The 26,013-nt window shown below is 40.6% G+C and overlaps 2 protein-coding genes across 2 annotated transcripts; both read right to left on the bottom strand.

The window, feature by feature from the left end:
• Positions 1-1,368: 1,368 nt before the first annotated feature.
• LOC142627782 (putative nucleoredoxin 1) lies at positions 1,369-5,091 on the bottom strand. Its single transcript, XM_075801680.1, has 4 exons — positions 4,652-5,091; positions 3,001-3,480; positions 2,429-2,908; positions 1,369-2,211 (listed from the first exon to the last, which is right to left on the bottom strand). Exons 1-4 carry the CDS (start codon positions 4,769-4,771, stop codon positions 1,549-1,551), a joined length of 1,743 nt encoding a protein of 580 aa, XP_075657795.1. The 5' UTR covers positions 4,772-5,091; the 3' UTR covers positions 1,369-1,548.
• Positions 5,092-25,071: 19,980 nt separating this feature from the next.
• On the bottom strand, positions 25,072-25,593 carry LOC142629072 (uncharacterized). Its single transcript, XM_075803062.1, has one exon. It carries the CDS (start codon positions 25,591-25,593, stop codon positions 25,072-25,074), a length of 522 nt encoding a protein of 173 aa, XP_075659177.1.
• Between the last annotated feature and the right edge of the window lie 420 nt (positions 25,594-26,013).

Here is a 26,013-nt window from a genome sequence, read left to right on the forward strand (position 1 = left end):
GAGAGAAGCAAGCGAGAAAATTCCCGCTCGAGTTCCTGTAAAAATCCCCAGTCGTTGGATCCCCATTGCATCGTAGAATGTGGGGAACATGGAGCCATAAGAATTAATTGCAGGCGCGTCCTGAATGTCGAAGTGTTAGGAGCCTGCTTCTAGGCAGTTGAAAAGACACCTACACGATGGAAATGATGTGAGGGAAGAGCAGAATTAAGATTATGATGTCAAAATCCCTTTCTTTTTCGAGGTGCAAAAGAAGGAAATTTTGAGGGGCTATTATAGGGATAAAGGGCCCAAAAGTACATATTGGGCCATGGGCCTTCTTTGAGGACGCTTAGTGGTCCGAGGATAGATAGACGATAGGGAAGACGTAAGAGTCAGAGCGCCACGAATAAACTATGACTGCGAAAGTTTGGGAAAGTAGTCTGATGAGGAATGCCACATCTGTTGATCAAAGCAAAGGTCAGAAGGATTGGTCTGCCCTTAAGGGCAACACTTCGAAAGGTTCTACTGATAAGAATAAATATCAGGGAAACATAGGACAAAAGGAAGTTGAGAAATATCTAAGAGAAAGCTGCTACCACCGCATTGAATGCTTTGCAGCTAACCCTCTGGCCGCATTAATATGGAGGTGATACCTGAACAGTGGCAAGTAGTCTTACAGCTACTCCCAAAGATTTCAGGAAGGTGCTGATGAGATAAGGATTAAAATCAACAATTTAACCTACACGTAGACGGTAAAGATGAAGAAGATGGGGGTATATAATAGAGAAAGAAGCCCCTTATGAGGGAATCTATCTAAGAATTGAGAGAAAAACACTGTACTAACAAGAATTGGACTTATAACCAAATTCAAAAGAAATATATACAAGAACTAATCTTCTTAGACTGTGCCGAAGACGATTTTCTTTGAGTAAAATTAGTTTATTCTTGTTTTCTTGTCATTTAGATCCACTATAATTGTTATATAACTCATTAAAGCCTAGTTTTCTAACCCACTTTCTACAAATTCATTGTATTGAGCTCTCTAGGCCTAGATCCTTTTACCTTTTGGACTTAGGAACCAAATTGTGCCTTTACAAGAGCAATTTCACTCAATATTTGGAGAACAATTCTATGAGAATTTTTTATTATTATATAAATATGATTTAAAAAAAATTATTTTCAAAGCATTCAACAATATTGTAGTAAAACATAAATATTATACAATAAAATAGGCATTATAAATAAGTTTTAAAAAACATAAAAATTATTTCAAATAGATTTGCAAAGTATCCAAAAAAGTGGGCGGTAAATTATCTAATCTAATAAGAATAAGAGAAAACCCCTCTCAAATTACGCAACTCACTTAAACCATTAGCTCTTGTATCAGTATGCATAATAACTTTTAGGCTGGCATCAGATTCAACATGAGAGGTCATTATATCCACAATAACACACTTACGAACTTAAGACTTAAAGACTTAAGACTTACATCACAATTCACAAGCAATGACTCAGGAAAAGGAAAGGACACTAAAGATCAAATGATCTCAAATTTAAGATACGGTATTATTAAACTTTGAAGCAGGTTTCTCCATCGCAGTTCCATCCTTCGTGGGGATTTTCTTCCCCCTTGGAATCATCATTGGCTCCTTTGTCTTCTTTCAGGGCACACTTTGGATGAAGATCAAAGTCACACTCATCACAGTAATATGACCAGACATGTCCCGTTTCACCACACCCATCACATGTATAAATCCTACGACGAGCAAGCACAAGCTCGTGCTCCTCATGGAGTTTGAGTTTCAACTTCTCAGGCCACCCCTTTGCCATCTCCTCGATTTGTGCCTCAATCTCCTTCAACCGCTCATCAGTAAAAGGATAGGCATCAGCCCCATGAATCATTATAATATCTCGAGCTTCTTTTGTGACAGTCTTGCCACTTGGTCCAATGGCTACAAGCAGGGGAATGCCATGGACCTTGAAAGTACGACTCAAGGATGCCTTCCTAGGATCACCAAAGGGAAGCGCTAGCCATGGCATTCCTGAAAAGAATTCATCAAAAGAGGCTTGGTCCCTGTCACTAGAGATGAAAATCACTTCAAAGGCATCATCCTTTGCCTTGATCTTCTGGTATGCATCCATAAGTTTTGGTAAAAAGGCGCGACATGGAGGGCACCAATGTGCTGAGAAGTAAAGTAGGATGTTCTTTCCCACTAAATCTGTTACTGGAATCTGGAAAGGCAAACAAGTGATCAAATTCATTTTAACAGGATGCAAACTTCTCTACATAGCACATAGAATATCGCCTATAAACCAAGAACTAAATACAAACATTTCCACTGTTAGTGGGAGGTATGAATTCATTTGTCATCACAACAGTTGGACCAATTATCTGACATAATCCATAAGCTATTATAAAGTTTGCAGTGCTGAATAAATCTTAGGTTACCTTGACTCCATCTTTTCCAATGACAAAATCTTGATCTCCTGAAACCAAAATTGACTCCAGGGTTTGAGCTTCCTGTTTTGCCTTCTCCACCTCAGCAAGTTCTGTGAACCTTTCCAGCGTGAATGGGTATGCCAGAACCCCATGTTCGTCAATCGCTTCAGCAACATTGGATTGAAGAGTCTTCCCGTCTGGCCCTATAATAGCCAAAGTCGGGAGGGTTGTGAGGTCAAAATACCGAGCCAGCTTTTGACAGTTCTTGTCCTTGACAGGTAGTGCAAACCAATGCAGGCTTTTGAAGCCTTGATTGAATGATTCCTCGTCCTCTTCAAGTGGTATCAACACAATCTCAAAGTTCTCTCCCTTTGATTTCAATTTTCTATAAACCTCATCAAGTTTTGGAGTAAAATCATCACAAGCCTTGTACGAGAACAATGAGAAATACAGACCTACTGTCTTTCCTTCAAGTTCAGAGACAGGCACCTTGTACATCAAGAATAAATACAGATTAGGGGAGAGGAATACTATATTTCATGTTAATGAACAAAATAATGAGCAACATCATGAAAATTTACCTTCTTTCCATCAGATGAAATGACAAAGTCACGTGAGCGGGATACCAAGATAGATCTCAAGGACTGATTTTTCCTGGCTGCTTCCTCTTGATCTTTCAAATCTTTGATCTTTTGTTGTGTGAAAGGATACGCTTCAGTTCCATACTCCCGAATGATCTCAACTCCATTGTCACTCACAACTTTCCCATCTTCATCAAGGATTACACAGTGGGGTATGCCTCTAACCTGAAACAATTCATCCAAGCGATCACGTTTCTCTGAATCTGAAAATGGGATTGCAAGCCATGGCATCTTGGAGAAGTACCCTTTGAAGGACTCCTCATCTTCATCACCCGAGACAAAAATGACCTCAAAATCACCTTTTGAAGAGAGTTCATTGTACACCTCAATTAAAATTGGGGTAAATCGGCGACAGGGGCCACACCATGATGCTGAAAAATACAATGCCAACTTCTTCCCCTTCAAGCTCTCAATTTTAACCTGCAAAATTCACAATTCAAGAAATGATTCCCTCTTAGCTCGTTCCATAACATTGGTACTAGTACAATACTAGACTACGGTTCATGGAACACTACATACAATCAAAAAGGCAAGTTTCATAATATTTAAATTAATTTTAACAAATTAATCATTCTAACACCGTTCATCCAGCCACTTACGCTCCATTGAGTTCATCATTGGTTTTGATAAATAAGCTGACAACTCTTCTTCTTGAACTCCCCCTCCCCAATTAACCTATTGGCAATTAAAAAGCTTCATCATTTGTTAAATTTGCTCTCCATAGAAACTTATCGAACTTTTAATAGGTTTTTTCAGACATCATTGTTTTATGAAGTTATCTATCAATGGGACCAGAGACCTACAGGAACTACTAAACTGAGAAATATGATGTGGATGTACTGACATATACCAAATAAATAAAAACACCACAATTTTTTCTGAAAAAATTCCACTTGTTAGCTGAATTGCTTTACTAATGGAAAAAAAATTCACCTAAACACAATCTTAATTTTGTTTAGCAGCCTTAGTTTATCCAAAATATACAAGTTACTTGCAAGTAAAAAGAACAAAAAAATAAACTTAGTAAGTATTATAAAATACAGGGGTCTACTATACAGCCCAAGATCTTCACAAAAGAATTTCATGAATCAGTCATGGTTATGTTCTTGCTCAAAAACTTTCTTTTTAATTAAAAACTCTGCAGGGCATATAAAAGAACTAAGTAAATTTAAAAAATCCAAATTTCACCAATACTATTCCAATAATGATTTTTTTTTTTTTGAAGTGAAAAAAAGAGAGAGTATGAAATCAATGCTCGCTATATTATAAATGACAAGTACCAAGGAATCGCATCAAAATCATGAACTGATTATAAGCTAAATTACTTATTACATAGGAAATAAAACCAGCAATCAAAGCCAACATAAACTCTTCTCTCTTCCTCTCTCACAGACCATATTTTCCCGAGAAAATCACAAGAAAAATCCCATCAACCAGTTTTCTTTGTTGGATGAATAAACCCAAGATGCCCACATCACATGCCACCATCAACCAATTTGCTTAGCCAATCAGAGAGTTGTTTTAAAAAAAAAAAAGACACCCATCAATAATCATTCAATGAAAAAAAAAAATTGACAGAATCAAAAAGTACCTGATCGCCGTTGTTGCGGACAAGAAAATCTCTCTCAGAAGAGGAGAGTAGCGAGCGAAAGTCGTGAGCTTCGTCGTTGATCACAATCTCGGTAACGTTTTCTTCACCACCACCTGCCATTTTTTTTTTCTCTCTCACTGATCAGTTCTTGTGGAAAGTGCGTGAAACTAAAAGTGAAAAATGCAGATAGCTATGAGATAAGGTATTTGTCTTATGCTTTGCTTATTTGGATTCTTGGCGTGAGGTACTTTGTAAGAATATTAATATTTATAGGGCGCTCAGGTAAGTTCCAGAAGCAAAAAAGTATTCTGGTTTATGAAAAAAAAGAAAAAGAAAAAATAAGGCATAGACTTTTGGAACTTTCTTAGTCACCAAGGCAAAGAAGCCTAATTTCATTTGAATTTGTAGTTTTGCGTAAGAACAACGTCTGAACAGTGATGTAATTGACAGTTGGACAAGGATGATACAGATTTTATAGCACTGTTATTACACGTCGGTGTGTATTGTGTGCGCGCTAACTAAGATGAAAATCGTGTTTTCACTTCAGTTGAATGGGAATTTCAAAACGGACCAAAATGGTCCGAATGGAACGGAATGGAGTGAAGCAAATTGAATGGAATGGAATGGACCTCAATGGACTAAATAGATGGAAATAGAATAAAATAGACCGAATGAATTAAAGTAGACCATATAGATCGAATTGGGCAGAATTGACCAAATTGGACTAAATGAACTTGGATTGAAATTAATTGATTAGTAGGTTTTAGTTAGCTCAATTGGTAAAGTCTCTGATGGTTGTATAAGAGATTTGGGATTCAATCTCCGCTTATACTAAGGATGTGTTTGGATTGGGCTGAAACGCAATGCATTTGCATTTCAGCCCTTTTTTTTCTGGACGTGCACCTGTCACTGTTCATTGGCCATGAACAGTGATTTTAGGTCAATGAATAGTGATTTTAGGCATGAACAGTGTTTTTCATACATTAAAAATTTATTTTGCCACAGTGTTTTTCAGTTTTAGTTTTCAGTTTTCAACTGTATCTAAACGGACCTTAAAAATTTATTAGTGTTTTGGTCTGACGATAAAGAGCTATTATCAAGATTCCAAAGAAAAAAAAAAAAAAAAACCAACTAGACCAAATAGACCAGACTAGATTGAAAAAAAAAAAAAAAAAAAAAACTATGCAGATGTGGCACAATATGAGCGTGACAAACAGGGGTAGCTTGTTAGTTAGGGTGTTCACATGAACACCCTACAAAAAAAAAAAAAACATAGGTCATTTGTTATAAATGATGGGACCAACGAACCCTCTTGCCCAGACAACCTCATCAAATACCTTCGTTCACCTAGTCATGGCATGGATAAGGGAAGGCAGGTCATTAATGAGAAGTTTCAATGCCTCGGACAGTTACCAATTAGCTATTGAGACCGTTGGTAACTCATCAAAACCCGCATTAATAAGCCCTGAGGCGTTACGAAATAAGCACTAAAGCCACAATTAAGGCCCTAACGGCTAGAAACTATGAAGCTATATATACACACTCATCAGAACCAGACAAGGTACATAGACACACAACCAAAAATTTACTAGTACACGTAACTTTGATATTCTGAGTTTTCTTACTTCCTTAAAAAGTTTCTATACGATGACTTTATCATTGGAGACTCTGTGGCAGGCACCACACCGGTGACCACCTAAGGAAGGTTTTTCACCACACTTGCAGGTACAGCGACAAGGTCACTACTTCATCTGGATGAACCTACATTACTGACGATTCTCGCATCATCAGTTTAGCATTGTTTGTGGTAAAGACATTTTTGCACTTAGGTTCGAGAGTGTAGTTCCAATCAATTCCCAAGTTCAGATAAAGTCCAACCAAGATTTTGCAGCATTGGCTCTGCAAATCTAGGCATTCACAGACCATTTTCTTACCATCAGGCAAGGAGAAAATGAGACTCTAAGATTGTACGTGAAGCGTTTCACTCGAGAAACTTTAGAGGTCGATGAAGCTGATGACAAGGTGCAGTTAACAAACTTTAAAGTTGGATTGAAGTCCAGGGAGTTCGTGGTCTCACTCGCGAAGCATCCCTTAAAGACAATGGCTGAGATGCTCCTGAAGGCGCAGAAGTACATGAACACCGAAGACGCCCTAGCAGCAATAAAAGATGTAGAGAAGTCCAATGAGAGGGAAAGAAAGGAAGACGATTGGAGAGGACGAAAAAGGTAGTGGACAGATTGTCAAAATGCTGACGGGAACAAACAGAAAAATGATAAAACTCCTCGGACGGTAAAATTCACTCCTTTAGTTATGCTTGTTGATAAAATTTTAACGCAGATTAAAGATGAGCACTACCTCAAATGGTCAAGGCCATTACACTCGTCACCTAATATGCATGACAAAAAGAAATATTGCCGTTTCCACAAGGATCACGACCACTACACAGAAGATTGCAGGGACTTGAAGAAGCAGATAGAGGAACTTATACGAAAATGGAAGTTACAGAGATTTGTAAAGAAGGGAGAACCCAGTAGATCCAGGGATAATAATAAAGACAAGCATGAAGCCTCACCAAGTGAAAAAGATCACGCATCCCATCGTCCACAAAGCGTGATCGGGGAGATCAAGATGATCACAAGAGGACCATCCATGGGAGGATCGTTCAGAGCCCTCAAGAAGTCACACTAGAGGCAGGTGAACAGCATCCACAGGATACCACCCTTGAAGTAAAGACGGACGGACAAGGACATGTTTTTCTCGGATGCCAAAGGAGTGAAGCAGCTATATGATGACCCCTTGGTTATAATGCTCATGATAGAAGGTTTCAATACAAGGAGAATCCTCGTAGACAATGGTAGCTCTGTAGACATCATCTACCTCTCTACTTTTCAACAGCTGAAGTTGGATCTAGGTAGGTTGCGTCCTTTTGAGTCTCCTCTCGTCAGTTTCTGTGGGGACAGAGTGTATTCCAAAGACATAGTGACGTTGATGGTCACAGTAGGATCTTATCCGCGACAATTGACTTGTCAGCTAGACTTCCTGGTGGTAAGTTGTCCCTCTTTATATAATGTGATCATTGGGAGACCTACACTTAATCGTTGGAAGGCAGTCACATCCACCTATTGCCTGAAGGTAAATTTTCCAACATAAAATGGTGTAGGTGAAGTAAAAGGAGATCAAGTGCTAGCTAGGGAATGCTACCAAGCCGTGTTAGCCGCGAAGCAAAACCATACATGGATGATAGAGAAGAAAGAAGAAGAGAATGTGGAAGCCCTAGAAACTGTGGAGTTGGTAAATAGAGAACCAACGAAGACTATAAGAGTAGGGATGACCATGAGTACAAAAATGAAGAAGAAATTAATCAAATTCCTCAAGGAGAACCTCGATATCTTTGCATGGAGCCACGAGGACATGCCAAGCATATCCACAGAAATCATCCAGCACAAGCTAAATGTGGATCCCGAGAAAAAGCCCGTCTAGTAGATATGACGAGTCTTTACTCCAGAACGAAACCAGGTAGTCATAGATGAGGTTAACAAACTCCTAGCTGCAGACTTCATCCAGGAGGTCTATTACTCGAACTAGCTCACCAACGTTGTCCTGGTAAAGAAGGCAAATGAGAAATGGAGAATATGCGTAGACTTCACGGACCTAAACAAGGCTTGCCCAAAAGACAACTTTCCCTTACCAAGAATAGAGCAGCTGGTAGATTCCATAGTAAGACATAAGCTCCTGCCTTTCATGGACGCATTCTCGAGGTACAATCAGATAAAAATGGTAGAGGAAGACCAGGAGAAAATTTCCTTCATCACAAGCGAAGGGCTCGAATGCTACAAGGTGATGCCCTTCAGGCTAAAAAATGCAGAAGCAACCTACCAGAGGTTTGTAAACAAAATGTTCAGTAGATAGATAGGGAGGAACATGGAAGTGTATATGGATGACATGCTCGTCAAGAGAAAAGAGGAGTCTGATCACTTGGATGACCTCCACGGGATGTTCATAACTCTCAGGCAATATCAAATGAAGTTGAACCCTAGCAAGTGTGCTTTTGGAGTGGCGTCAGGAAAGTTCTTAGGGTTCATGTTATCCTAGTGAGGGATAGAAGCAAACCCAGAGAAGGTACAAGTCATACTAGAGATGACGTCACCCAAGACCGTGAAAGAAGTCCAAAAACTCATAGGAAGGATAGCAACACTCAATAGGTTCGTCTCTAGAGCAACGGACAAATGCTTGCCCCTTCTTCAAGATGTTAAAGCAGGCCTTCGCTTGGATAGATGAGTGTGAGAGAGCTTTCCAAGAGCTCAAGTGATACTTGAGCAATCCACCCCTCTTGAGCCCATCCAAGAAGGGAGAAAACCTGTATTTATACTTAGCAGTATCAGCTACAACTATGAGCGTAACTTTGATTGAAGAAAAGGACAGAAAACAGCTCCCAATTTATTATGTCAGTCAGGCCTTCCAAGGGGTAGAAGCTAAATACCCACGGATTAAGAAGATTGCATTCGCTTTAATTGTAGCTTCACACAAGCTGCACCCCTACTTCCAGGTGAACCCTATCTCGGTGATGGCAGACCAACCCATAAAGAAGTCAATGAACAAGCTCGAGGCTATAGGAAGGATGATCCAATGGGCTATTGAACTTAGCCAATTCGACATTGAGTACCACCCCAAGACAGCTATTTAGGCACAAGCATTGGCAAATTTCATTGCCGAATTTACAATCCCAGACAAGGAGGGGGCACTAGATGAAGCAGAAAGATGGACGATCCAGACTGACGTTTCGTCAACCTAAAAAAGGGGTGGAGTAGGGGTCATTATCATCACCCTAGAAGGAGAGACACTCAAATACGGAGTTTTGCTACCATTCCCGACCACCAACAATAAAGCTGAATACGAAGGAGTACTAACGGGACTAAGGGTTGGAAAGTCGCTAGGACTCAAAAACCTACTCTTCCAAAGCAATTCAAAACTCGTTGTAGGACAGATAAAAGGGGAGTATGAAGCAAAGGAGGAAAGAATTCAAAAATACTTAAGGCTGACAAAATTTTTGACATAGGAGTTCGATCGGGTGGCGTTTACACAGGTCCCCAGAAGCCAGAATATAGAGGCAGATGAGCTAGCGAAGCAGGCGTCGTCAAAAGTAGGACCAACGAATACAAACCTGAAGATTGAAGTCTAGCAGTGTCCCAGCATCGAAGAGGTCCTCACCTTCGCAATCTAAAGCGAAAGCAGCTGGATGACCCCAATCTTGCCTTTCCTTCAGGACAGATGGCTTCCACAAGATGTCGAAGAGGCCAGGAAGGTTAGGAAAAGGGTAGCCAGGTTCACTATCCTATATGACACCCTGTACAAAAGAGGATTTTTCATTCCTTATCTGAAGTGCGTCATCGAGGAAGAAGCCAAATATATTCTGGAGGAGATCCATGAAGGAATTTGTGGAGACCATGCAGGCCAGAGATCCCTGGTAAGAAAAGTTATCAGAATAGATTACTTCTGGCCTACTTTACAGAAGGATGCAATGGAGTTTGTCAAGAGGTGCGACAAATGCCAAGGTTTGGGAACGTCCAACGCATCCTAGCAGAGAAACTGACGCCCATGGCTGTTTGCCCAGTGGAGACTTGACAACGTCAACCTATTACCCCAAGGTAAAAGACAGGTAAAATTTTTACTGGTTGTTATTGACTATTTCACAAAATGGGTTGAAGCAGAAGTACAATCAACCATAAAGTAGGTGAAGATCCAGAACTTCATGTGGAAGAATATAGTTTGCCGATTCAGGATACCACGGGTGATCATATCAGACAACAAGCAGCAATTTTACAGTCAAGGCTTCAGGTAGGGGTGTGTGCGGTTCGATCGGCTTGGTTTTTTCTCAAATTTGTTACCAAACTGATAGGGATCGGTTTTCTCATAATTAAAACCGATGTATACCAATTAGGGTCGGTTTTCCAACCTATAGCGGTGCGGTTTGGTCAGCTCGGTTTGATTGGTTTGGTTAATTTGAAACATCAAAAATTCTATTTGTTTTTTTTAATAAAAAAAAAAATCTGTTCAACCTATCAAAAAAATCTGTCCAATAGAAATTTTATAAAAAAATTATGTTCAACTTGTTCACACAAAATCTGCTCAATCTGCTTAATAACCATTGTTATTTTAAGTAAGTTTTGTGTGTGTGTGTGTGTCTGTTTTCGTTTCCTTATCTTAAAATCAAATCACTTGTTTTCACTGGTGTATTCATTCAGTTTGAACATGAATGACCAAAACAAAACTATCTAAAATATTGAGACCAATAATAGAAAAAAAATTTATGCTTGGTTTAAAGTGAAAGAAACAAACCCTGAGAAAGTGGGCATGAGGGAAATCAGTGGAGAGGTGGGAAAAGACATCGTTCATGGACTTTGAAGCTTCACACCATGACACCCAGAAGTGTACACTAACCGCAGCGCCACTCGCCACCACTTTATCAAGCTCCGCCTTTGATTGCACGTCCTTCACTGACCCACCCATTTTGTCCCGCAAAACACACACACACACAGAGCCCCCAAACCCAAACCCTAAGAGAAGAGAATATTTTACTTTTAGCTGAGAAAATAATACTATTAACAATGATTAGTTACTATTAATACAATAAACTTATTACTATTCTAGATTCCAGAAGCTTAGAGGCAAGGCACAGTCAGGACTCAGGCGAGAGGCGAGAACGAGAGAGAAAGAGTTAAAGGGTTATGTTCACAAAAGAATGAATTTATACTAAGGTAGAATCTGAAAACCTAGCATAAAACGGCACCGTTTTGTCTTTGTTTTTTTTTTAATTTTAATAACACCCAGATATGACGACGTTTTATTAAAAAAAAAAAATGAGAACCTATACAACAAACAACATTGTATCTACTATCTAAATAGACTAAACGTGGGAGAACAAGGAACTTAGAAGTCAAAACTGGAGAAGACGAGAAGGGGAGAACGATATACATACAAGTATCGGTTTGGTTCGGCATGTATTGGTTTTAGATTTCTAGCTTCGATGACCACACCGCACCGGCATCAGGATTCCCTTCGCGCTCCGATCGTTGGCATTGGCTTCATTGGTCAGTTGCAATGGTGGTGCGGGACGATTGGTGCCAGTCGATTGGATCGGTGCCGGTGACTTTCTACTCACCCCTAACTTCAGGGACTTCTGCTCAGGGTTAGGGATCAAGAACCAATTCTCGTTACTAGGTCAACCCTAAGCTAACAGCCAGATGTAAGTAACGAACCGAACACTGCTCAAGATCATCAAAGCTCGGTTAGACAAGGCAAAAGGCGCATGGATAAGGAGTTACCTAACGTTTTGTGGGCATACAGGACTACAGCAAGAACCCCAACAGAAGAGACCCCTTTCAGGCTCACCTATGGCACCGAGGCAATAATCCCAATCAAAATGGGGATCACCAGCATGAGAGGAGAAGTCTTCCATAAAGGCAGCAATGACAATCAACTAAGAGTCAAATTTGATTACTTGGACGAATCCATAGACGGAGCATCACATAAGATAGCGAAATACCAGCAGAAGATGGTTGAGTACTACAACAAGAGAGTGAAGCTCAGACGACTTAACATAGGAGATCTCATCCTGCACAAAGTTACACCTGCTACCAAGGACCCGACCTAGGGGAAGCTTGGTCCAACCAGAGAAGGACCTTACAAAGTCACCCATTATTCCAGGCAAGGCAACTATCACCTAGAAACGTTGGACGGGAGGAAACTGCCATAACCATGGAATATCGAGCATTTGAAGAGATACCATCAATAAATGTAATGGACGATTGTATTCATGTTTGAAATGAAGGAATAAAAGAACTATTTAGCCAACATGATGCGTGTAAATCTAGGAGCCTAAGAACAAAAAAAAAAATTGGCTAAGTAACAAGATTCTACCTAGACGAATGTAAGTTACTGACGAAGCCAAATGACAAGATCCTTTAAATGGGTGTAAGTCATAAAAAATTGGCTAAGTAACAAGATTCCACCTAGGCAGGTGTAAGTTACTGACGAAGCCAAATGACAAGATCCCTTAAATGGGAATAAGTTACCTAAAAATTGACTAATGAAATTCTGCCCAGACGGATCTAAATCACTGACGGATGCAGATCATTACCTAATCAACCAAGCCCCTCAAGCTAAGGGTAGACAAGCAATGAGGCAGATAGAAATCATATACAGTTGAAAAGCATCATGCATAACGATGCTGGAAAGTAAACAGGTAAACATGAAATAGTCAATAGAATTGAATGCCCGAAAAATTGGGCAACTAGTATTGTTCCAACATTAGAATTAAAAGCCCAAAAATACTGGGCAAGAGACATTGTTCTTAAATTTGAATGAAAATACTATTCTGAAAGTAGAATCAAAAGACCAAAAACACACTGGGCACCCAAAAAAAAACAAACACAACAAACATGAAGCAGGTATATAAGTAGGTTCAAGCAGTGACTTCGTCATCACCAGCAAGAAGAGGTAGATGAGCATTCTCTGGAGCATTACCCTTTGGAGCCGTAGACTGGGAGGCCTCATCAGCCACCATTTCCTTATCCACCTCCTCGAGATCTAAGTTCTCTAGATCCATTCCAGTGGGGTGCTTGACGAGGTACCGTCTCAGGAGCTCAAAACCCTTGTAATACCAGCTGAAGAGCACAGCTTTGTACTCCTCCGTCTATTGGAAGGCCTTAACGGACTTGGCAACAATTGTCTTGATCTTCTCTTCACGGCCAGAAGTTGCTCATCCTTCTCTAGGGTCAGCTGGCTTTCTGCCCTCAAATCGTCAGATAGGACCTTAGCCTTCTCCTTGTTGGTCTTAGCCTCGTCCATGGTAGCAATAAGGTCCTTCCTCAACTTTGAGTTTTCCGCCTCCAAAGCCACCACCCGGGACCTCACTGAGGTGGCCTTCACCTCATGGCTCAGGTACTCTAAGGTGATATGAATGGTCTCCCCCAATACCTGAAAAGAATATCCAATTTTCAAGACAATACAAAAGAAGGGAAAGGAAAAGGAAAAATGGCACAAGTACACTACTTGAACGAGTTTATGGATATGACAACCCACAACCTCGTTAGAGGGCACGCTGGAGAAGACCTTAAGCTCCTCAGTCGTAAAAACATCTTGCACCCTCATCAGCGCAAGGTCAGCGTCATCTCAAACACTGGACGAGTGGGAGTCAACCTTTTCCTTCCCTTTGTCAGCCACGAGTTGCTTCTTCGGGCATGGGGTAATTTCTTCCACTGAGGTAGCCGGGGAGGCTGTCCTCGTCGTCTTAGTGATAGGGGTTAATGGAGTGACGGAGACCTTTCTCCACCATATGCACCACCCTCTTCCCGAGGTTGGAAAGGGGCTCGTTCTTATTGGCCCTCATCTTTGCATACATCCCTTCATTGAATTTTGTTGTCATCTCTGCGAAAGAAAAACACTTGTAAAAAAAAAAAAAAAGGAGAGTAGCAATGACTAGCTGAGTAAACACTTACTCTTCTTCTCCTCGATTTCTATAGTGCGTAAGACGTAGGTAGAAGGCTCTATACCAAGGTAGTGAAGAGCTAAAGTTCACGAGTTGACCAAGTCGTCAAAATTGTCAATTATCCTTGTGTACTCAATAGCTGCCTCAACGCGCTATCTGTACCTACTCTTGAGCTTCGGCCGCTTCTTAACTACACATGAGACAACAAACAGGATTTAGCGATGATAAATATGTATGCAAAGGAATGATGGACGAAGGATTGGCATAGAGACGGTGCACCTAGACTCGGGGCTCTCCACCGACGGAGCAACCTAGGAACATCCCCCCAAACTTCATCAGAATGAGTCTCCCACTCATCCCCAGAGACAAAGAAGAACTGAGATTTCCAGTATCGGAACGACAAGGGCAGGCCCCTGACAATCCTAGCCTCCCTGACCCAAGGCACGAGCTCATAATACCCGTATTCCTTGGACTCCTTTAAACGGTACAAGTAGGTAAACTCGTCCACCCTGATCATATCTCCCTCAGTGGTAGCCAGCCATATCTCCATATAGCTGATCACTATCCTTCATGGGCTTGGCATAAGTTGCCTAGGAGAACTACTAAAATGACTTAAAAGCTCCATAATGAAGGAATGGACGGGGAATCTAAACCCACACAGGAAAGCGGCCTCGTAGAAGCATACCTCCCTAGGCGAAAAGTGACAGGCTTGTTCCTCTTTATGAGGACGACGAACCCTAACCCTCTCAGGAAATTGGAACCTATTGCTAAACCTAGAAAGGGTCTCAACATCTAGGCTACACTTTTCCCCAAGGGTAGAGAAAGCCTTGACCTCCCTTAGGCTGGAAGCCGCAGTGTCTTCCTCCACTTCCACAAGGTCGTCGCTAGACGATAGCCTCGTCTCAAGCTTACTAGATTTCACCTCCGACATCCCTCTTCGCGTACCCACTAAATCTTCGAACCAATCAAAAGATAGACGAAGCAAAGGGACTAGATCGGCTAACACCACACCCAAACTACTACCCTAAAACACAAAACCTTCAACTGAGGTACAGAAAGTATGAGAAACACTTAGAGAGGCCCCCAAACATGCAAAAAGAAAAGAAATAAAGGGGCAAAGTGTCCTAGTTTCAGAACTACCAACCATGGAACCTAGAAACAAAAAATGGACAAAATCCTAAAAACCCAAAAATGGAATGAAAATTAGAAATTTTTACAAATTGCCTATGTTACGAAGAGTAAAAAGGTATGAAGGAACCGTACCCCTAAAAAAGGCAACCACAAGAAGGAAGAACGCAAGAAATTGCAGAAGAGAACAGCTCGGAGAAGAAAAAGCACAGAGCAATAATGGCAGAGGAAAAGAAAAAGTGAAGAAGAAAGAGAAAAGAAAGGAAGTTTAAAAACTAAGCATAAAAAAAAACTTAAAACTAGCGGGAAACCCAAAGAGTCACACAAGTGGAGCATTAACTCCACCAACGCCGATGTGTACAGGACTGCCACGACACATTAATGCGTCGCCACTTCGCATAAAATGCGGAACGAAACCCCAAGAGTCATGTATGGGCAAAAAACCTTTCACCTTCTGGTGGTTGTCATGACGCAATGATGACCACAGAACCTGGGGGGTAGCTGATGGGACAAACGAACTCTCTTGCCCAAACAACCTCATCAAATACCTTTGTCCACCTAGCCACAGCATGGACGAGGGAAGGCAGGCCATTAATGAGAAGTTTCAATGCCTCGGACAGTTACCAATTAGCTGTCAAGACCGTTGGTAACTCATCAAAACCCCCATTAATAAGCCCTGAGGCATTACAAAAGGAGCACTAAAGCCACAATTTGGGCCCCAACGACTAGAAACTATGGAGCTATATATACACACTCATCAGAACTAGACAAGGTACATAGACACACAACCAAAAATTTACTAGTACACGTAACTCTAATATTCAGAGTACTTCCTAAAAAAGTTTTTATATGCTGACTTTATCATTAGAGACTATGTGGCAAGCACCACATTGGTGACCACCTGAGGAAGGGTTTTCACCACACTTGAAGGTACAGTGACGACGTCACTACTTCATCTGGACGAACCTACATTACTGACGATTCTCACATCATCAACAAATATGGTTTTAGAACTCGTTTTGGTTTGTTCATCGAAATAGAATTTTTCGGTACTAGCCTATTTCAATGTACCGTTAGACTCTGTTTCAGGGTTACCTCCCCCCCCCCCCCCCACACACACACGCGCGCGTGCGCGCGCGCGCGCGCGCGCACACACACACACACATATAAGTTCAAGTTACACCTTTTTTAAGTCTTAGATTTCTAAAAGATCTAATGGTAAAAAAGAAAACATCATCATTCTTTACATCATTAAATGCTTACCTAATTAATAGCATCCTTATTATCTCTCTCTTTATTAAATATTTCTATGTGTCCCTTTTTTCTCTCTTCACTTTTTGATTCTTACCTAATTGATTTGCAACGTGATCTGTGGAAGGCAACATTTATCTTATAAAGTTAAATTCTTAACACATTCTTCTCAAAAAAAAAAAAAATGTGCGTACTGTGTAACAACCATCTTTTGTGCCTGCCCAGATCAGCTTATCCTTAGGCTTCCTCTAACTAAAAGGGATCTGTTTAATAACCTCTGCTTCTTCAAGCCAAAAAATTTTCCTCAACTATTGCACTCTTTGATCATGCATAGTCTCCTCATTTATCAATTCATTAACCTTGGCATCTGGATTTAGCATCAAAGTAGGTGATTGGATTTTTAAATCTTAATTACCAAAAAACGTTGCATTACTTGTAGTGATAAAAGTAAAAAATAACGGTAGAAGTTGAGAACTTGACATAATCACATAATTTAATTTTGACGTTGCCTCACTTTAGTCACTTGTAAGTAGCATTAGACAACTATAACTAGACCAAATTTAAATAATAATAAAAAATTAATTTAGATGGACTGAAGAAATAATGAACCCGAACTCTGTATGAACCAAAAAAAAGAAAAAAGAAAAAAGCTATACATACAGAGTAAAGAAAGAATGAATGAATTGGAGGTCCTGGTGAGTATCTTCCTAAAAAAGATGAGAAAAGCGATAGAGGTTTTATTGAGGGGAGAAAAAAAAAAAAGCATGGAAAGTGGAGCTGTGGAGAGAGAAAAAGGAGACACAAGGAGACACAGAAATATTTAATAAAGAGAGATAATAATGATGCTATTGATTAGGTAAACATTTAATATTGAAAAGAATGATGGTATTTTCTTTTGAGCAAGGTTACCGACAAAAACTATTTTATAATATCTTTATAAAATGTTAATGTGGTCAACTTTTTATTGGTTTTCATTTAGGCCTATCATTAATATCTTTTTTTTTTTTTTTTCATTTGCCAATAATCACCCTACCACATCAGCAGTTTGTAAAATATTTCAACAAATCCACCATTAGATTACATTATATTCATATATTTTTCATGCTTGCGAAATTTCAAATTGATCAAAGATAAATAATCATGTCATCGATCAATAATTTAAATTCAAGTTTTTGTAGTTTAAAATAATGCATTAAAAATAAATTTATAGATCGAATGGTAAATAACAACCAATTGAAATAAAAATTAGTATGAATGTTAAGAACATATAAAATATGTAATTCAACAGTAGGATTTTCAAAATATAAATTCTATAAAAAGTAATTGAGTGGTATAATATTACTTAGAGTACATCAAGAGTAATTTGACCTTAACTAAATAATAATAGATTTAATATAATTTATTTTAGAAAAATCTCAAATAAAGTTAGCATATTGCCATATTTTTATTATTGATTTTTTTTTTTGGTAAATAAAACTATCATGTGGGGTAGTACTAAACAAAGAAGCTTCCAGACTACTGCTTACTCATTTTACCCAATTCCCAGGGCCACCGACACTGAAAACACTTCACCACGTTCAATATTCGTACAGCAATGCCATGTACCCAAAAAAAAAAAATCCTCACAATTTTTGACACAATTTATTGTGTCATGAGTTGTGAGGGATGGAGATGTAAATTTACTATTTAACCTTCACAATTCATAGTTCACCGTGTGGTAAATTGTAACAAAAATTATTAATTTTTTTTTTGTTTGGTATGACTAGCTTTTTCTATATTTTTACTTTGTCACCTATGGGGGGGCAAGATTTATAAAATAAACAAATGGGTCGTGGGCTTGATCAATTGATACCAGTTTGTTTTTGTCATTAGGCCCCTAAGCTCACGAGTCAACCTATACTACAGACATTCGAGGAACCATCCGAGGATGAATGTCTTCTCAAATGGGCTCGACACGCACCCTAGGCTTTGCCAAGAAGATTAAAGGCAGAGTCCTGGAAAAACTATTGGGTAAGAGGGGATCCAAATACCCTCTAGAGGCAACGGAGTGATAAAAATATCTGAGAAAAAAGTTGCTATCTCCACATTAAAGACCCTGCACCTACCTCCCTAGCCGCATTAATGGAGAAATGACCCCTGAACAGTTGAATAAAACTTTCTAGCTATTATATAAGGACTTCAAGAAGGTGTTGGAAAGGGGGGATCGGTCAGTTAGCAAAAAAAGAACTAACAACTGTAATTTTAGCATAAAAGAGAAACAATACATAAATCGTCATCGGCTTACGTCCGAGGAGGTTCCCTTGTTATATTTGTTTATCATTTGCAAAGATTGTGGCATTCTAGCCTGTTTGTCAAGTTTCCAATACCCCTAAATTAGATTTCAAATCTACACTCTACAAATCTTATTGTTTAAGGCTCATTAAGCCTGAGCCCACGTCTATCTTTGGGTCTAAGTGCAATTGTGCGCTTACATCACCTATATCTCTCATCTATGAAAAAATATTTTGTATCAAATGATATTATGTTACTTATATCAAAACCAAGTAAATGGTGAACACATAAAAATAAATACCCACTAACACATGCCTTTTATTTGTTAGTAGAGTAGTTATTTTTTGTTCACGTGTCTCACACTTATTAAATTTTAATACCGCAAACATGATACCATTTGATACCAAATCCCTTCTTCTTACCTACCCTTCTTGATTCTTTGTTTCTCTTATCTGTTAAGTGTGTTCTTCGTCTTCTCTTATTCTCTTCTTCTAGTTCTTCTATTTTTATATTCCTCTCTCACACGGCATTATTTAGTTTTTTTTTTTTCGTTGTTCAATTCGCCATAGTATTAGTACAAAGTCGTACCGAAACACCTGCATCTTTAACTTTTTGCCACGGGTGAGTTTCAGAAGCAAAAAATTTTGGTTTGTGAAAAAAGAAAAGGCAAAGACTTTTTGGAATTTTCTTAGTCAATAAGGAAAAAAAAGCTTATATTTCATTTCATTTTCGTACTAGTTGTGCAGAGGGAAAACGTGGGAATTATTGATGTCATTGATAGTGGGATGAGGATGGCACAGATTTTATTTTATTGGTTATTACACATTGGTGTGTACGACCCGCGTGCTCTAAGGCATATTATAACTAACTCAGTGATTTGACTGATTTTTTTTTTTTTAAGAATAATTTGACAAAAATTTAAATTGTTTTTTTGTAATTTGAAATTCACATTTTACCTATCTAGGTTAGCCCAATTAGATTATCATAACTTATTTCTATTAAAAATATGGTTACATATGTAATTTTGCACTACTTTTATGTTTCTTTCTTTCAAAAACAAAAAAAACAAAAAAAATACAAAATCAAATAAGATTAAAAAGTGGGATTCAGTTAGCTCAACTACTAATGTCTCTGATAGTTGAATAAAAGATCTGAGATTTAATTCCTGCTTATACCAAAAATTAATTGATGTCTTAGTTTGATGAAAAAGAACTATCATCGAAGCAGACGTCATAGGTTGAAAATATCTATAAAAAAAAGTCAAAAACAATCTAATAGAACACTTGCATTATGAGATTTCAAATCATATGTATGCAACTTAAATTTTGGTCAAATCTTAGGTGAGTAAAGTCATAAATTTCAAACCACAGATAGACAACTTAAATTTCAACCAAACCACAGGTGGGTAAGTTGTAATTTGTCCTTTTAGTTAAATGATCATTTTAAAAGGAAAAAAAATTAATAGATGTCCTAAGTGTGCGTACCCAAAAGTAGTTGTTGGGCTTGAACTTTATTTGGGCTTACAATTTATTTACTTTATGGGCTTTTGGAATTCCTACAATGGGTGGTCCTATGTTCGACACCCCTGACAACTTTATCCCTCGCGTTCCCAGAATACTATCTTCCCTACTTTCCCAAAATAACCACTCTCTTTCCTCCCTATTTTCTCTCTCCACTTTTTCGACCCTCATCTCCAATTCCCATCTCTTATTTATAGCCTCCCTTAGTGGAAGGATTATGATTGCCTTTATGGTAAGTGGGAGGAGTGGTCCAATACTATTACCTTGAAGTGGGTGATTAGTTGGGAGTGGGAAGAGGTGAAGGTGGCATTGGAACTGGTTCCACCGCTGGATGGACTGCCCGGCAGCGACATTCCTTAAACTTCACGGAGCCCACGGGGGCCCGGCATTCCGAAAAATTGCAGTCCCTGAACAAGTAGGGTTTTCTGTTCACAGTTTATAATATAACGGGATTTATAGTGTTTTCCGAATTTCAGTCGGGTGTCGAGGACCATCCGGGCAGTGTTTGTGGACCTGATATAGTATGGAATCCTTGTACATGATGTTTTTTAGAACTCGTGCCCAACGAGTCTTGGGCCTCATATACGTGGCATTATTGTGATGGGTTTTGTGAGTATTGGGCTTGCAAAAGAATAGCGTCATGTACAATAGCCCCCCCTTGATTTGTGCCCGGCTCCCGGGCACGAGTCAAGGATGGGAGATAAGTGCTATTTGAGACATTGAACGGACAGGGGTAGGGTGGTTCAGAAAATTCATTTAAGGCGCTCCTGAAAAGTTGTGCGGTATGTGACCGCTGGCTCAGATTCTCATCATTGCCTGATGGTTCGTGAACCGATGCGACGTGCGCGCGACAATTCGCATGGGGATTTGCAAGATTTCCTGCTTCCCATTTATTGATCAGCACTAACCCCCTCCCTCGTGGTTCCTATAAATAGGCCACTTCGAATCCCACCTCATTTTTATGATCTCCATTCTCTAAGTCCTCTCTCTGCCAAGCATTCATTTGGTGCTAATCCCTCAGCCCAGAATACTCCTCTCTCTTAGAGCCCAAAGTAAGTCTTCTACCTCTCTCTTTTACTTTAGTTCCTTTCCTCAATCTTGGTGTCTAGGATGGGTTACGCTCACCTTCTGAACACTGAGGCGTCCTTAGCCACCTTTAGACAAACATTCAACATCCCTGAGGATGTAGATGTGGCATAGTGCCATGAGAGCAAATTTTCACTTTATAGAGGTTCCAACACTGCCTTTTTTCCTTTGATGTCAATTCTGGAGGGTGGAGTTAGGCTCCCTGTGGATGCTTTCTTACTCGACACCCTTAGGTTTTATAGCTTGTGCCCGGACCAACTTCCTCCCAATTTTTACCAGGTAGTTAGTTGCGTCAGTAGGTTGAACCAAATATACAGTTTGAGATTGAGCCATCATGATATAAATTACATGTACAGTCTGTGTGTGAATAAAGAGACCAATTATTACTTGAAGGTTAGAGATATGCTGGTACGGCTAATTTCATGCCTGCCTGATTCTAACAGAAATTCTGCCGGAGAGTTTGTTCGGGTGCGTGGTAACTAGTTTACCAGTGACATCCCTTGTCCCCTCTCACAGCATGAAGTTGGTTCGTGCCGATCACTAATTCGTCATTTTTCCTTTGTTTTTATTATATATTTTTTTTTGAATACTGAGCCACCGTATTTCTTTGTTGCAGACGGTAAAGTATTCACCCAAGATCTTAGAGTGGTGAATATAAGAGATTTAAATTTCATGCTTAGGTCTGAGATATTCGTCAACAGCGACAAATAGCTCCGGGCATCACACCTCATACTCGGTTGCACCCCCGTGTACAAGACTTGGCAATCCTTCAGCCAAGCCCTTTTGGTTGATAGCCCGTTGCTATCTTACATCGACGTCCGGCACGCCAACTTCCTTCCCCCCTCATTGACTATCGGCGAAGCCCGAAACCTTGGTCCCCGCTACACAACTGCTGAAGATCTTGTCTCGACCAGGGACGAGTCAGCTGAATGAGTTTCCCAGGCTCTCAGAGAGCTGGGACACATTCCTGTTGAGGGGAACGACGCCCAAGCCCAAGCAACCGAAGGAGAAGCAGCTGAGCCGATCGTCACTTCGGGCGTCAAATCTGGTCCAGCAGAGAAAATGGTGAGCAAGAGAACAATGACCCTTGCCCGGTTCCTGCCCGAGGCCAGCCCTGTGGCCCAACCTCAATCCTCCCTAGGAAAGGGGCATACTCTTCCCGTTGGTGAAACCAAAAAGAGGAAGCGAGCTGTCGAAAGGATCAGTCCCATCCCGGGTGATGCTCCCCCGAAAACCCCACCTCGTGTGAAAGTTGGTCCCAAGACCTAGGAGACAACGGGCGCTGTTCAACCGGCTACCCAAGTTGGGACAAAGGGAGCATTTTCTTCCCAAGCCGAGGTTGGTTGGCAACCCGTCTTTAGATTGGGCGACAAACCTCTGCCGACGACTGCCACTGTTCGATTATGGGCGCAAGGCGAAGGAGGGCGGGTCGCTCAGAGTCTGGCGCAAGGTCTCCTGCTGCCCGAGGATGCTCACTTCTTCTCAGACGGGGATGACGAGTCATTTGCTAGACAGCTGCAATGGCATACCATCGCGGTAATTTTTTATTTCCCCACTTTCATGCATTGCGATACATAGGCGTTTTCCCAGTTTCATCATTTTATCGCTGTTTATGTTCTCAGGCCGCGCAGCTGACTAGCGTTATTGATGGGAGGCTGAAGGAGGCGGTCAAGGTTATTGATCGGGCTAATAAGCAGAAAGCCACTGCCGAGAACACAGCAAAGGAGAAAGAGGAAGCTGCTAAGGCTTCCGAAAGAAAAGCAATAGATGCCGAGAGAGCTCGATTAGCGGCAGAGAAAAAGCTGACCGATTTGACGTCCAAATTGGGCAAGACCGAGCTAAAGTTAGCCACGGCGAATAGCTTGAACTTGACCCAAGCCAACCAGATCGCTGGTTTGAAGGATGCTCTTGAAGCCTGTGAGGATAAATGGTATAATGTAGGCTTCGTGGAGGCAGAAAATTCCATGGAGCCTATTATCCATCAAGCGCAAAACCATGGGTTCGAGGAAGGGTGGTTGGCTGCCCTTCAAGCAATGGGAGTAGCTGAAGATTCCCCTCTGTGGAATCCTAACCAGATTCCCTATCCGGTCCCACCCCTGCCCGTTAAGAGTTAGGTCGGCGCTGAAGATGAGGAAGATACGCCGAGCATGAGGGACCTTGTGCAGGCGATTGATTCCCATGTTGAGATAGTCGACTTAGAAGCCTCGAGTAATATTCACGTCGTAGCCGAGGATACTCAAAACCAAGCCCCTCTCATGGCCCCGCTAGTCAAGGATATGCCCGTTCAACCTGTTCCACAGACTCCACCTTCCAACCCTGCTGCATGAAGACTAAATTTTTTTTTTTTAGGTAAGCCTAGGCCGCCGAGCTGTGGCGATAAAACAATTCTTCTATCTTTTAAACGGCTTTAATTAGTTTTGTTGAGATGGAAAGTTCAGTGTTTTGATCCTTTTCCACACCCCTTACTTTTAAATACATCCGTGTTTGTTTGACAGTAACCGAGTTTGCCCATTTGCAAATGATTGTGATGAGCTTGCTTATTATTCCTTATTTTCTTACTCAGGCTCCTGTCCTTAGAATATTTAAATTTGAGGTTTCCACCTTCTCAGCGAAAAAAATCTAATCAAGGATAGGTTTCTGCCCTTAGAATATTTTAATTTAAGGTTTCCACCTGCTCGGTGTAGAAAATCGAACCGAGAACAGGCTTCCGTCCTTAGAAAGTTTTAATTTAAGGTTTCCACCTGCTCGGTGAAGAAAATCGAACCGAGGACAGGCTTCTGTCCTTAGAATATTTTAATTTAAGTTTTTCACTTGCTCGGTGAAGAAAATCAAACAGAAGACAGGCTTCTGCCCTTAGAATATTTTAATTTAAGGTTTCCACCTGCTCGGTGAAGAAAATCGAACCGAGGACAGGCTTCCGTCCTTAGAAAGTTTTAATTTAAGGTTTCCACCTGTTCGGTGAAGAAAATCGAACCGAGGACAAGCTTCTGTCCTTAGAATATTTTAATTTAAGGTTTCCACCTGCTCGGTGAAGAAAGTCGAACTGAGGACAGGCTTCTGTCCTTAGAATATTTTAATTTAAGGTTTCCACTTGCCCCGTGAAGAAAATCGAACCGAGGATAGGCTTCCGTCCTTAGAAAGTTTTAATTTAAGGTTTCCACCTGCTCGATGAAGAAAATCGAATCGAGGACAGGCTTCTGTCCTTAGAATATTTTAATTTAAGGTTTCCACATGCTCGGTGAAAAAAGTCAAACCGAGGACAGGATTCTGTCCTTAGAATATTTTAATTTAAGGTTTCCACCTACTCGGTGAAGAAAATCGAACCCAGGATAGGCTTCTGTCCTAAATAGTAGAACGGGATATCTAGGTCGACACAGTTCCCTCCATATTTTTCTTTTTTGATCGGCAATAATAAATTATCATCAAAAGAATTAAAAACACTTGTACAAATAGATACCGTTATATCCGTACGTAACATATATATATATATATATATATATATATATTGTAAAATAACATTAAATTTATACCCGGGAGCTCAACTGGTCAGTGATAAAACTTCTTTAAGTTGTGAATGTTCCATGGCCGGAGAAGCGGTCTTTCCTCCAAATCCTCTAAGTAGTATGCTCCTGCACCTGCAATGGCGGTCACTCTATAGGGCCCTTCCCAAGATAGGGCTAATTTCCCTGCATTGATGTCTCGCGGATTCCCAACAACCTTTCGGAGCACAAATCCCTCGCGGTAAACACTCTCTTTCTCACGATTCTATCGTACCTTCGGGTGAGCTTCTGCTGATACTTGGCCAGCCTAATGGTCGCTGCTTTGCGGTGCTCATCCAACAAGTTTAAATGCTCGAACATCAGTTCTTCATTCTTGGTTGGGGCGAAACCTGCGACCCAGGAGCTACATAGGTTTATTTCAGCTTGAATAACTGGCTCTACTCCAAAAGTTAGAGAAAAAGGGGTGTCTCCCGTGGATCTCCTCGGAGTTTTTCGGTATGCCCATAGGACGCTCGGTAATTCCTCGATCCAATTGCCTTTAGCACCCTCCATCCTTTTCTTTAATCCGTTAACGATGGCCTTATTGGTGGCTTCAACTTGGCCGTTACTTTGCGGATAGGCCAGTGTAGAATACCGACTTTTGATGCCAAGGTTACTACAGAATTCACGAAAAAATTTTGCAGTCGAACTGCGGACCATTGTTAGAGACGAGGGACTATGGCACCCCAAATCTCGTCACAATGTTTCTCCATGCGAATTTTTTGACATCTACATCTCGAATGTTTGCAAGTACTTCTGCTTCCGCCCACTTTGTGAAGTAATCCACTGCTACCAGTACAAATCTTCGATTGTTTGTCGCCCAAGGAAATGGTCCAACTATGTCCAGCCACCACTGAACGAAAGGCCACGGGCTATTCGCAGTATTTAGGTTCCCGTCAGGTTGGTGGATCATTAGGGCGTGTCTTTGACATTGCTCGCACCTCTGTGCATATTCGACGGCGTCCTTCTGCATTCGAGGGCACTAGAATCCCTAAGTCATTGCTTGGTAAGCCAACGATCGCCCTCTAACGTGATTGCCGCAAACTCCTTCATGTAGTTCGGTCAGAAGCTCTTCAATCT

This window comes from Castanea sativa, chromosome 3, assembly GCF_040712315.1.
Source record: "Castanea sativa cultivar Marrone di Chiusa Pesio chromosome 3, ASM4071231v1".
Classification (NCBI taxonomy): domain Eukaryota; kingdom Viridiplantae; phylum Streptophyta; class Magnoliopsida; order Fagales; family Fagaceae; genus Castanea; species Castanea sativa.